The 14,634-nt window shown below is 44.2% G+C and overlaps 1 protein-coding gene across 1 annotated transcript in view; it reads left to right on the top strand.

The window, feature by feature from the left end:
- Positions 1–3,569: 3,569 nt before the first annotated feature.
- LOC122409003 (DNA N6-methyl adenine demethylase-like) overlaps positions 3,570–14,634 on the top strand; it is a 42,053-nt gene continuing 30,988 nt past the window's right edge. Inside the window, exon 1 of the mRNA XM_043416174.1 lies at positions 3,570–4,168. Coding sequence (XP_043272109.1) covers positions 4,148–4,168 — 21 coding nt within the window. The 5' untranslated portion in view covers positions 3,570–4,147. The remainder of the gene's footprint in view (positions 4,169–14,634) is intronic.

Here is a 14,634-nt window from a genome sequence, read left to right as displayed (position 1 = left end):
TTTCTTGATTTCAGCTCTATGTGGGGCAATCCCGTGCGAGAAGTAAATCCAGTCGAAGTTGCTGCCAATCGTAATGCGAATTTCCGAAGCAGGGAGAATGAAAGTAGTCAGGGGAAAAACTTCAAAGTCAATTTTTTGGTAGATTCTGTATAGAAAAGAAATTCAGCGATTGATGGAAAAAAAATCTTCTTCGATAACGTAAACAAGCGTGTTTACGCTCCGGAGAGGTTCGCACGGGAGTCGCAGAAGCTCTTTTACCGCTCGCATTAATGAAAGAACGCTGGCTCGTCGTGTTTGTTTCTATCGACACTAAGTACCGGAGCGAAAAGTCCGGAAATTGACGTGTGCGATCGCCTCTCGACTCAGCATCGATGCCGCACGACGCTAGGTCAACGAGGATTCGAAAAATAAAAGGAAAAAATAAATAGATAAAAAACAAGAGCGAAGAGGCTTCTCGGTACAGGAGACCTTGGAAGGACGAGCGAGGCGCGTTTCACTGTAATTGTCAGAAGACATTCGTCCGCGTATGCTCCACTGCGAATGTATATATTTATAGAGAAAAGTGAGGAGAGCTCTTCCCTCGTGCACGTCTATTCGCAAAGTCTTCCGAGACAGGAAAGCATTTGGCGGAGGCGTCGGACAATTCACACCGCGTATACGTCATTAAGATTTTACGACCCTCCGGTGGTATGATCTACGGGGTCATTCGACTCCTTGCTCTCCTACAAGACGATTCCGGTAACGGTTATGTCGTTGAAACCGTAATCACAGCAGGAATTCATGCTAAATTCTGTTTATCTCTATATTTGTACACTTTCAGTCCGGAAGTAAAGTGGAACACGAAAGATGAATTTCCGTGCGAGACTTGGTCACTGACACGACCGTTTCGTCACGGTATCAATTCCCTCAAACTTCCCTCGCCAATGTATCGGTCTCGAGATCGCCGTTTAAGCTCATTTCAGTAAATGACGCATTCTACGAGTCGTGACTAAAATTTGTTTGTGCGACGCACTTGATTCAACACTTTCGGTAGCTGTCAAATTATTCGGGTTGATCAGGTACGAGAAATTTTTGTAAACTAATCTGAGTGACAGGGAAAAAGGCGCACACACTCTTTTTTGGAATTTTTGTAATGTTTTCTTTTTCTTTTTTTTTTTTCAATAGGGTATTACACCTTTTTTCGAAAACTGTTTCAAAATAATCCTGAGATCGCGTGATAAACCAGTGGAATTTTTATTCAAATTTTATAAGACCGAAAAGTGTCTTAAAAACTATTTTTTATTTATAATTTTCAATTTTCCCGCGGAAACGCTAGCCGCCATGTTCTTTCTTTAGCCGTTAGTAAACAATACGATTGCGAAAGACCAAGTAACAAGATTTGTGAATATAATGAGTTATAATAGTATATCATTGGTGTCTCGTGCCTGAATGCGATAATACACGTGTAAAAATGCCAAAAAAATTTTAATAAAATTCATGATAAAAGTCCACAAACGTACATAATAACTTGTAAAATTTCAAAATAACACAGAGCGCACGATAAGAATCTGGATTGTTTACTATCGGAGTGTGACACCACGCTGGAATCCGATATGGCGGATGGCGTTTTAAACATTCGAAAAAAGCAGATGAAAAAGGACGATTTTTAAAACTGAATTATAAAATTTACATTGCATTTTTATCAATAAATATTGACGTTTCTCGTTTACTTTTTACGAAATCTATCATAAACGTGCATTTTTATATATTTTTTAACATGTCTATTCTGATTTGTTCAAATAATTTGATTGCATCGACACGATTTTTTTGACTATACGGAGTGTTTCTGCTCAAGCCACCAACGTGTTTCACAACCCGCAAGCTACTTATTGTCATGCTGATCCCAATAATATTTTGGTGGCCGGATCAAACCGAATGTTTTGGTCGACAGGAGCGATGCTCGCGTTCCGGACTACTGTGCCGTCTTTTTCTCGGTAAACCACCTCGGGGCGCGCGCGCGCGAGTATACCTGGAAAATTGAGCCACTCGGAGAATTGGCAGTTTTTGTTACCCGTTCCGCTGTAATTGAGCTCGTTTTGTTAAATTGGTCAAATTCATTCACAATGAAAACTCGTCAATCGCACCCTAATCCAATTACGTCCGATATCTTCTGACCACCATTTTTCATATACCTGAAAATTTTCGAGGATTTTGGATGCAAGAGAAATTGACACCGGATGCAAAGCCCAGAGTCGCTGATTCACGCTTCTTACTCTGAAGATCGATTTTATTGGGGTTAACCGAAGTTACTGCGGTTTATTATCAGATCAACATTTTTAAAACACTTTATTACCGGTTCATCGAGAATGGCCTGACGAGTCGCGCAGTTTTTCCTTGCCAATCAATCGCGCTGCAGACGTAAACAATCATAAACGTGCCCAAAAAACTTTTTAATAGAATCGAATCAAAAGAAGCCGATGATAACGCAATATTTGTCATAATAAACGAATCGATTTTCGGAATGCAAAATCAGCGATTGAGTTACAAATCTTATTTTCCGAAGAGTGCATGCCAAAATGAATCTTCACTGATAAGCTCCGCGTCAACTCGTGAGTTGCTTTTGTTGCACCAGTTACGAATTCTTCTTTTGTGATTGATATTCATTCGAAATTTACTTCTGGATTTCGAAATTCCCATGGTGTCATAATTGAAATGGGTTGTGGATTCAATATTTGGGAACATCACTGTCAGAAAGGCTGAATTTCGAAGGAAAAAAGTTGGTAAATGTTTTTTTATCGTTCCCGTGACGTCAGAATTTTTCATAAATCTGATCGATGATTGAAATGTTCTTCAATTTCGGATTAAAAAAAAAAGAAAAAGAAAAAAAAACATAGAACAAACTTTCCGATTGTAATTATCAACGATAGTGTTGGTGTAAAGTCAAATGCGAGTAACGTTGTTGGTTTCTATAGACTACAGAGTCATGTTTTTAAGATAATTCAAGAAAACTGTATCAGTAAATTTGGTGTTGCTCTCGCCATTCGAAAAGTATAAAAGGCATATTATCAGAGGTTTAAAAAAGATATATAAATATACGTTTACTACAACGAAATATTCCGATGGTGGCACTGATCGCAAGCGTCAACGGCCCTGGCCTCGTCTCTCCTTTCACTGTATAAAGCAGCCCATATAACCGCACGCGCAACACACACACACACACACACGCGCGTCGGATTCTCGCGGGTTTTGCTCTTCTTGAGCGGTTTGCCGCTCGTTTCCAACCCGCCGTGAGCGAGCCTCAAGAAAACTTTTCAACAGCTCGAAATTCTCGAATCTTGGTTGAGATAGCGCGCCATAAGGAGAGCCGGCCTCGCGCCAGCATTAAGCGAGTTAAATGGGGCCAGGGGGCCGGGTAGTTGTGGATACGTTACTGGGACAACGCGTTCTGTGTGTGGCGTATCGTGCCCGTGGAGAGTGCAGGTGTGGGCCGAGCGGCGACGGAAACTCCCGAAGCTTGTCGTTGAGTTCGGGCAGAAGGAGGGGTAAGCACGGAACGGCTCTCTCGCGCCCCGAGGACTGTCTGTTGTCAGTGTACAACTCAGTAATGCTTTGCATGGCCAGCCAGTTTGTAGGGTCGTTGGTGAGAGTTGCTACTAAATATTTTGGAGTGATCGTGCATCCGCGCTGTGTTTTTTTAATTTATTTTTTATCTCTCGTATGTAAAAAGGAGATATATCACCGTAAACGAGCAGTGGGCTCACAATTCCGAACATCGTGATATCGTTAAGTGAAAAAAAAAAAAAAAAAACAAAAGTTATATATGAGTAAATATATATATATATACATATATAGATATAAATATATCTGTACAGTTGGACATCGCACGAGGACCCAACTAGTGTGAACGAAATCAAGGGCCAACGAGCCAAAGACAACGAGTTTTATTTTTAAACAAAAGTGTCAAAGAGACTGTCTTTATGCTTTGCGATTATCCAGTTATCGTTCTATCCTGAGGTGGATAAACTCGAAAGGATCTTTTTTTTTTTTGAGTGAAAAGTATTGGAGGAAAAACGAAAGAATTTTAAAACCGGAGCCGATCAACCCATCGTGCACCGTGTATGGTTCACCAACGATACAAAATGCTGTCATCAGTGCCAGCTAAATAATAATGTGGTGCGACGTTGGTCAGGTGAGTTTCCAAGTGTGATTTTATCGAAAATATCCAACTCCAACCTCTCTATCAACGGTATTTTTTTATTTTATCGAGAAATTAGATTGTTGTTCATTTTTCTCCTCGATGCTTGATCGAACGAAACATTATTTGTCTCGCAGAGCGTCAAGTCTATTTTTCGTCAGTTTTTCCGGTACCGTTCTGTCGGATCCTCAAAACGGAGTGCATTTTTCTCCAATCACTCCGCTCCCCGCAGGAAAAACCTCCAATGTAATCTACTACGAATTTTTCGTATCGTTCAAATATATTTTCGTTCCGGTTTTGAGAGATACAGTGGTGTAAAGTCTACTCACGCTGAGAATCGCTGCGTTTTTTCTTGTCGGAATGTTTCGTGGTGTAAGATTTTTTCTAGGCATTTTTATAAATTAACATATGACCGATAAAATTCAGAATTTCGTGTATATTCTAATGTGTGTGCGTATGTGTCTGACTGTGTGCGTGCGTGCGTGCGTGTGTGTGGGTCGGAAAAGAGAGAGGGAGAAAGACAGTAAAGTAATAGTGTAATTTTTTATCTTCGAAACCAGTGCACATCGTTCCATATTATTTTGACATATTTTTGTCACTCTTTCGCTTTCCCCTTTCTCCACGATCGTCATCCTCTTTTTCTTTCGAGGGAAAAGAGAAAAGTGAATTCTTCGGTTGATACGTTCCCTGACGTTTCAAGGCTCCGAGTCCGCTCTTCTCGCAAGCTGGCGGAAAACGTCAAGTCTCTTGCCTCGGGCTCTCTCAGCTGTGTTACGTACAATGTTCACTCTCCCTCGACTATACTCCCCGGAGATATATTTTTGAAAAATCGAATGTGTCACTCGTTACGAAATTTTTGGTGTTAATTCGCTTCTAAAAATGTTAAAAAAAAAAGTAAAAGTAAAGATCCATTACGAATCACGTCACGGGTGTGTTTTTTTTTTCATTATTTCTCAAAAAACTGTTAAAAAAACAAAAGTATTGCAATTTTTTTGCTTCCCGAATGATTTTTTTTCGTGTATTTTTTTTTTTTTTTTTTTATCTCGGTTAAACTCGATTCAAATGCATTTGACAGGAGTTGAGAAAAAATTCTGACATTGACGGACGAGAGAAGACGAAAAAATTCGATCGCGACCAACTTCAAAGTTCATCGTATCTCGGAATAATCGAAATTCTATTGAAAAAAAAAAAAAAAAGAGAGAAAAGTGAGAAAAAGAGAAGGGAAAAAGTGGTCGGCGGTTTTTTCAACGGTGGCAAGTTGAGGGAGAGACCAGGAGAGAGAGCGAGTATGATGCTGCATCGTTTCGCGACAAGAGGTGCACACATCACGCTCGTAAGCGCCGTGCCGGAATGTCAGATTTGACGCGTGGTAACCTCGTGTTCGGTAGTTTGAATTCAAAGCGATCCCGCGTTTCCTTGGACTAGGTGGGTACAGAAGGGGCGCGGGGGAGCAGCGGAAAGGCGAACGGTGATAAAGCAGTTGGACGAGAAGTCGCGGCGAGTGAGGAGCCGGGGGGAGGGACAGCCGCGCGAGGACGGGGCTCGAAAGGGGGAGAAGTTCGCGGGCTACTCGTTGGTGGCGCGTCAGGCCGGTGAGCGAAAAAGTAAGACAGCCTGCACGCTCGTGAGAGAGGCGCCAAAAGGTTAGAAAGGATTTACGGCACATGTATAAAAGAAAATGAGAGAGAAAAACAATGAAAAAAAACTCTGAGCCGCCGCGAACGACTCGAGAACGGAAAAATAACAACGATATTTATACTAAAGTTTCACCAACGAAAATTTCAAAACTATCCTTTTGAAAATCTTTGTTTCTCGAACTTGACCAAAATCACGTCACCATAACCTTACGAAATTACATCGCATTGCACGCAATCATGATAATCCGCTCGAATTTTAGGCTCGTGTTCTACTCGGAATTGAAACGGACCGAAAAATATGATTGTCCTGCAGCCATTTTTTTCTTTCGAGAGTCAGCACGAATTTTCAGTATTCGAGTTGAGGAAAAACTGACATTTCGTAACACGAGCAAATAAATGGTTAGTCTCTGCACGAGGAGTGGAATTCGGTTCGTTCGAAGATGAAATACAATTAGTCGGTAACCTCTGAATTAATTGAGGCCAAAATTGGTTGAATTCGAGTCCGTTGTACCGTGTCCCTAATGTTATCATTGAATTGTGCTTTGACGAGATTTTGCACCCACCAGCACAAGCTCTGTTTTCTCCTTTCCAACGTGTCCTATTCCCCGTGGCTTATTACGTTTTGTTGTGAATAGACCTTTTTTTAGCGAGTCGTTAAAAGTGCCTAACCTAACGAAGACTTTTCTCGACGGGGGGAGGGGCCGGACTGTAAGCCTGCAGGGCGAATACAGCGCTGAACGGTGCGGCGGCGGAAGGGGCGAGCGAAGGGAGGGAGAGAGCGCTCGCTTATGACCAAGCATCGGTGGAACTAGCGATGGGGTGGGGGTCGCCATGGAAACGTCTACGACAACAATTCTATACCGAGGGGTTGTTTTTTTCTCTTCCTGTTTCGGACGATTTTTTCCCGTTTTTTCGCCCTTCGCGCGCTCACGACCCCTCGTAGCGTTTCCTTTCGCTCTTTCTCGAGATTACGTTTTCATATTGCCGGAGCTACGTGAGGGAGTAAAAATGTATTTTTCCTCTGACAAAAAGATTTTCTTGCCCGTGAATTATCGCGCTTGGCGAGCATCGCTGTTTCATTTAAAACAAAAAAAGTAACAATAATAAAACGAAATAAATAACGTCGAGGGCGCTAAATATATTTGGAATCGAGAGCTAAGAAAAGCACGTTGTTTTTTGTCGACCGATCGATCGATTTCCTCGAAAATAATAGAGCTCGAAAGTCCGTCGCTCGCTCTCACCGCTTTTGCGGCGTTAAGCTCCGAGGAAAAAGTAATCGATAGCAGCGACCTGTCAACAGCGAGAGTCGTACCTTCTCGGCCGTTTCTTTTTTTATCTTTCCGCATGTAGCTACGCTCGTTCATTCATAAATTCGATATGCGATGCTCCCCGCGGTACGCGTACAAACACACTCGATACACGCTCGACACACTGCCTCGATACGAATTTTCTACTTTCCGATATTGACGCGCCGAGTTATCGCCGCACGCTCCCGTACGGCGAGCCTCGGAAAAGACGCACGTGGCGCCTACCGCTACAGCATCGTTTTACCCGCGAATACACACGCGAGCAAAGCTCCCGCCGGCAGTATGATTTACGCTCCGCTCTTTTACGAATCTTCCCACCGGCTCTCCCGCGCGACGTTTCACCTGCACAGCTCGACCGTTTCGCCACTCCTCCGGCTTCCACTTTCCCGTTGATCCGTCTCTGCACCGAGTACCATTTCCACGTGGGTTTAAAGCTTCTCGAGAGCACGCAAAGATCGTTGGAACGATCATAAAGGCTGCGTTACTCGCTGTTATCGTGCTGAAAAACGGTTTCGAGAGTCCTCAGAAGTGCTGCCCAGCGGGGGGGAACGAAGATGAATTTCCAGTGGAGAATCGTCACAGAATCGTTATTCGTTGATCCGACGAGCTCTCGGCTGTCGGACGACTACGAAAAACGATGAATTCTCATGCTCCGGTCAGTAGGACGAGAAAAAATTATTGTTTTGTTTCAACACCGAGCGGGTTCGAAGCTTCGTTGGAACGGGCGAAAACTCGGTAGGAGAATACTGAGAATATTTACGAAGCTGAAGTTTCCAACGTTGGAGTCCAACGAAATGAACGAAAAAAACGTTTGAAGTTCACCAATTTTTTATTTCACGAATCGTTGGGTGCAGCTTGAAAAACAACGAATCGCAAATTTGGCAGGGAACAAAATAGGAGAATTACTGGAATTATTGGAGAATTTTTTTCGATCATTTCGTTGGACTCCAACGTTGGAAACTTCAGCGTCATGAATATTTTTCGGGGAATCGCGAGTGCACGGGGAGAATTCACTGTAAAATTTAGTCTGATGTGCAGGGACGAGTTAACGAAAAATATTCATTCCTGTGACGCACCGTGAAGTTTCAATGATTTTGGTAAATTTTCAGTTTTATAACAGTAAATATTGCAGACAATCAAAATTTACTAAATACTCTGGTAAAAGTTTCTACTTGGAACGATAAATGTTGTTTAATTTACGATCAAATTCAAATTTTATCCCATAATAACCTGTAGACACCACGCTGGCGCAAATTTGCACCCACGAAACTTTCAAGTGTCCAGAACTGCAAATTCCTTTCTTCGATTTGGCCATTTTTCTACAATAAAACTTGAGTTTCCCATTTTTTTATTCATCGTAATCGATACCTGAGGAATTGTTACCCCCAAAAAGTCTCCTTGTAAGATCCATTCCGTAGATTAAGGAGGGTGGATCACGAAATAAAAATAATCAGAATTTGATCAAATTTGGTGACAACATTCTCTTTAGCATCAAGTATACAAATACAATTTTTTTCAAATTTTTTAACCACAGGTTATCGAATAATTGAGCGTTAAATCGAAGTTAGTTCTCATGCACGAGATGTATAACTTTATGTATGTTAACTCTATGCTTATACACGTGAACTTCAATGTTCAATTACTCGAGAGCTATGTGGTAGAAAAATCTAAAAAAAATTCTATCGTCTTACATATTTTGAAAGAATACATTTACCAAATTTTATAAAATCCTTATATAATATTGAAATTCTTAATATTTTCAACATGGCTCAGCATCGCGACATTGCATCGTCGCGACCCACCCTCCTTAATGGACGAAATAAAAACAAGTTTTTAAAAGTCAAAGTGCAAATTTGCACCAGTGTGGTGAGTGCGGGATAATATAATGACTTGCAGCTCATCACCGCACAATCGTTGCTAGTGATGACACTGAACTTTGCAACGTTGGAGTCCAACGAAGTGACCTAAAAAAACTCTCGAATAATTCCAGTAAATCTCGAATTTTGTTCCCCGCCGAATTAGCAATTCGTTATTTTTCACGATGCTGAAGTTTGCAACGTTTTGGACTCCAACGGAATGAACGAAAAAAAGATTTGTAACTCACCAATTTTTGATTTCACGAATCATTGGTGCAGGTTGAAAAACTACGAATTGCAAATTCGGCAGAGAAAAAAATTGGAGATTCACTGGAATTATTTGAGGGGTTTTTTAGAGCATTTCGTTGGACTCCAACGTTGCAAACTTCAGCGTCATTATTTTTCAACCCACATCAATGATTCGTGAAGTTAAAAAATGGTGAATTACAAATATTTTTTTCGTTCATTTTGTTGGACCCCAACGTTGCAAACTTCAGCGTCATTATTTTTCAACCCACATCAATGATTCGTGAAGTTAAAAAATGATGAATTACAAATATTTTTTTCGTTCATTTTGTTGGACCCCAACGTTGCAAACTTCAGCGTCGTTGCTAACGCTAATTTTTCAAATACAATTCTCTCCGTGTCTCAGATATATTTTCCATTCGCGAAAGGATATTGACTCGAGCGACGCCCACGTCGAATATCGTATTACGATATTTTCGTTAATGCGTAGGATTCTCATCTATAAATATCGGACGGTCCGGAATTTAGCGCGTTTTCTGACTCATTGAAGAATAGTGCACGATGCTGTCGCACATCGAGAGAGAGAGCAAGGGAGGGGGGCGAGAAGCAATTATGCAAATGTTTTATGAATGGGGAAACATAAACACACACCAGTTGAAGAATTCAGTCAGGGATCTCTCTCTGTCCGATCTCGACCTCGGTACCCCGAGAGCATCGAACCGTGTATATGGAAGTCGTTCGCGCCACCGGCTCTCCGCTCGTCGAGTCGCTAAATCGAAGAGCGTACGAGCGCGAATAACGAATGCCGGTCGATCGATGACACTTGCGGACAAGAGAGTCTCACTCGCGAAATTCGGTATCGAATCACCGAAACTATAATTCACGATTTTTTGGCACGGCTCTTTGACACCGCGGGCAAGCCGCATCGGGCATTTTCTTGGCACAATTTATCGGCGAAATTCGTACAGTTTACTGCACTCGCCTGCGCATCACGCAGAGGTGAAAAAACGATGATTAGCCTCGTCGGATACGAAAATGTGCGAGAGCGTACAAGCGCTCGGTGCGCGATTCCCTCCCTCTGGAAGCTCGCAACGACGGCGAATGGATGGAGGAGAACGAGAAGGTGCGAAGCACGTGGTCCTTGCGGAAACGATCGAGTCGTCCCGCTTAATTCCTCCACGTTTGCTCTCTCTCTCGCGCTCGTTTCTCCGTTTGTTTACGTTACGAATACCGCGCATAGCACTCGATTAAAAGTCGATCGCGTGAGTACGGACGCGTGTACGTACACACGCGGCGTACAATCGCCGGCACCCACGTAACTTGGCTCATCTCGCTTTCCGTTCGCGACGTTCCAGTAACCGTCGGGCTCTTTGCATTCTCTATTTTCAATGTGCAGATTTCAATGTCCGACGTGCGGGGGCTTTCGCCGCGTTTTTCCTCGGTCGCGGTCGGATTTTTCAGTACACAAAAACTCTGGAACCGTCGACTCGCGGGCAGGAAATAACGGGAAGGCAATATTTAAATGCCGGATCGAGGAAAACGACGCGTCGATTGACGGGCCCGTAGCTCGTCACGTATTAACCGAGCAGCGCACCTTTTGGAGACGCGTCGCGTAGACAAACGTTGTAAAACATGCGTAAACATTTGCTCACTTCAATCGAGCGCGAGCGAGCTCCACAGAAGTGTAGAATCCCCTCGATGAATGATCGGTGTATGTAATCGATTCGAGAACGTACGGAGGTAAACAAAGAAGACGGCTATTCATTTGGACGGAAAAGTCTCGTCAGCGAAGTTGGAACAAACGGAGCGTCTGCGGATCGATTTCAATTCACGTTCTCCCCGAAATATGTCACTCATGATACATCAAACGAGGCAAAAAGGCGATGAACCCCGTCCGCCGTTTGCTCAGCTAACAAACTTCCGGCGTGGATTGAAACGGTTTTCTAGCAGCATTCCGGACCACGATCCACTATCCCGAAAAACCTTTCTTCGGCTCGACTCGGAGCCTCGATCGCGTTATCGCATTCATCCGTTGATGCTAAAATCGTGACGAACGACTCTCCTTTCAATCGCTATTTTCCCTTAACACGTTTCTGGAGTGTTTTCGAGACGACGCGAGACTTTGACGGAGACGGAGCTCAAATCGACGGGGGTTAAATGTAAAATTTACCGAGTGTGATTGACTGCGGGAACGAGTTGAGGGGAAAAAAATAATTCCTGTAACGCACCGTAAAATTTCAAATATTTTCCGGAATTTTCGGTTTTGTAATAGTAAATATTGGAGATAGTGAAATTTACGGTACGTGTACTAAAATTTACAAAACGTTTGGTAAATTTTACGGCGCATCACGGTAAAATAATGTCTTTGCCCCAACGCAGTTGTCGATCACTCGCTTCCGAATTCCGTATCACACTAAATCGGTGATTTACAAACTTCGACAAAGGGCTGAGCATATAAAAACAATGGAGAAATAGGCCCCTGCATCTCCCTATTATCGTCGCATCCTGGCAGAAACATTCGTACAGAAATTTTGACAGTGCAGCGCAGTAGTAAAATTCACCGTGACGCTTGTGTAATGTTTCGAAATAAATATTGAAATATAAATCTTCAAAAGTACGTCACCTTTAACCGGACATTTCTTTTAGACGTGCTAACGCTAATTTTTTATACTCGATTCTCTCCGTGAATGAGAAAAATAACAAAAATGTTGTTTGCGCCCGCGGTCCTCGTTATCGCTACGACGCTCAAGTTTGCAACGTTAAAGTCCAACGAAACGAAGGAAAAAAACATTTGCGATTGACCAATTTTTCATTTCACGAAGTATCTCGATGCGGCTTGAAAAACAACGAATTGCCAATTTAGCAGGGAACGAAATTGGAGAATTACTGGTATCGTTGGAGGGTTTTAAGATCATTTTGTTTGACTCCAACGTTGCAAACTTCACCGTCATTTGCCGCTTTCCTTGTCTCGCTTTCTACTCTCCCTGCCCCCCTCTCTCTTTCTCTACCTCCCAAGAATCAAGTATTCTTTTATCGATGGACTTTTCATACAATAGATACACGCGTGCAGCGCCTCAGATACAAGTAAACCGTTAGCGCGGCAGGGGGAACTATCGCGATCCCACGTGCTTGCGGTGAATCGCTCAAAGGGAAGAGAGAGAGAGAGAGAGAGAGAGGGGCAGAAGAGACTCTTCGGACGTACAATCGCGACAGATCGATCTCGTCCAGACAGTCTGAGGTGGTCGGAGAGAGTAATCGCGCACGTGCTTCCAGAGAGATTTACTTATACAGTCGAAGCGAGGAGAGCTTATAGCACAGCCGTTCCCTAGATCCGCGTTGAAGCTGATCGCTTCATTCGTGTTTGGGTGATTCGAAGGTGTGTTGGCGGTTCGTTGAAGAGAATCTCAGGCACGTCGGGATAAACGTGCGAAGTTTTCATTCACACCGGCTTCCACGAGTGTTTATTTTATCATCGAGTTTCGATGCTGACCTACGGACACATCCGGCCGGGAATGTCGTCCTCCCTCGAACGAGCTAGTTCCACCGCTGTACCTTTTAATCTCGTTTTTTCAAAAGGCTCGTTCTTTTCCCTCGGCTTGGTTGCTCGCTGGCCGAGCGTTTGTGGGGATCGGTCCGCGCGTCACCGAGATAATCGTGTTTACTTCTCAAAGCTATCTGCAAGAGTTGGAAGTATAGTTGAATGGTACTCAACGTGGTAATAGCTCAGTTTATACGAAATGTATGCGAGGTAAACAAGCTGGGAGGAGAGCGCGGCGTCCGAGACGTACTCGCGGTAAAAGGGAGCCGTGTACATTCAACACTCGGTGGTTCGTGTTCTATATTGAGTTGTGTGTTAATGTACACAGTTATAAAGCTCGGCAGCAGAGCCTTCTAGTTCTGCTCAGTGCCTCGCGGGATGCAAACCACAGTGGGACTCTCCTTTGTAAGGGTGACCGACTAATTTCAACGCCACCCACCGTTTAAATAAACGAAGAAAGGGAGAAAGAGGAGAAAGCGAGGAAGAAGGACGGCGAGGAGCGTTACGCAGCCGCCACCGCCGCCGTGCTTAGAGAAGAACCTCGTGGCTGGCAATAAAAGAGGAATAATAATAGTACCTGTCGCGCGGGCGCGAAAACCGGGGAGCACCTCCTTCTTTCGCTTTATATTCCTGTCTCTTTTACTCTCTCATAGAATCCTCGCTTCATTGCGGTCTCGTAGAATGTGCGACGCGCGAAGCGGCAAAGAGACGAAACACCGAATGCATGCAGCAAAGAGAGAGGGAGGGAGGGAGGGAGACGAAACTGGGGAGGTTCATTGTACCAGACGAGAGTCACAGGTGCGACCCTTCGACCCCGCTCTCCTACAGCTGTGCGACACTTCGTTTGTCATGATTGTTTTGGTTCTCCCCCCCGCCCCGCCGCTCTTTCTGTTTTTTTTGTTCCTCCCCGAGCGTCTCACTCCCTCGCACCGATTCTCTGGCGCTTTCGCAAGTGTATTTGTACGCCCTCGACGATGTAACCGCCGGTAAACACGTCCTTGACCCTCAAACGGTTTTAGGCTCTCTTTTCCTCCCTCCTCTCAATCCCATTGCATCGAGTCTGCTGCGTGCTCCACCTTTTCACTCCTCGCCCTCTCGGCGGCCTCCCACTTCCCTCCCTGCCGGCCCGTTGCGCTTCTTTGTTCTTTTGGCCTTTTTCATCGAACTAATGGCCAGGTTTTCGGAGCGGTGATGCCACACTTTCGCGCTCGTTCACCGGATCAATGCCGCGAACTCTTGAACTCATTTTTGTTTAATTCCTTTGTGCGCTCTCGCATTCGAGTCACTCCGCTGCTCTCACGCAATAAACTCCCCTCGCGGTATTCCGATCGCATCATCGGCTCGATCGAACGAGCGTTGATCCCCGCTTATTGTAATCATAAGTTGGCCCAAACGTGTGATAAACGTCGGGCGGCACTGTCGGATTAAATTGTTTGCTCGTCCCGAACCAGGAAGCTTCGCGCTTCCGCTTACTCTTCTCACAGCCCCTTCGCTCGACTCACTCACGCGCGCCGTTCGTGCTCGTTCCATGCTCGGGATCTTTGAGATTTCGGATCTGTGTCGAAGCGCTGTTTTGACGAAGCGGCGGAAAACGGAAGGAGGACGAAACGATAGGAAGATCGACGGGAAGACTTGGTCGGGTGCTTTGAAAATGGAAGGGAACGAAGCGTCCCAAGGTCGGGTTGATCTCGCTCGTTTATTCGAGGAACGAAAATCCGCCTGCGGTTCAATGCTCGCTCCGTCATTGACGTAATAATATACGAGCGATCGCGGCGGGCTTCAACAACGTCGGAAAGTTTCCGAAGAGATGCCGCGAAAGGGGAGCAGAAATGAGTGAAACGCGCTGATCAATCGCCTGCAAACTTTCGATGCGGAA

This window comes from Venturia canescens, chromosome 4 (assembly GCF_019457755.1).
Source record: "Venturia canescens isolate UGA chromosome 4, ASM1945775v1, whole genome shotgun sequence".
NCBI classification, from domain to species: domain Eukaryota; kingdom Metazoa; phylum Arthropoda; class Insecta; order Hymenoptera; family Ichneumonidae; genus Venturia; species Venturia canescens.
The sequence above is the reverse complement of the archived record's forward strand: the minus strand, read 5'-3'. Positions and strand labels throughout refer to the sequence as shown.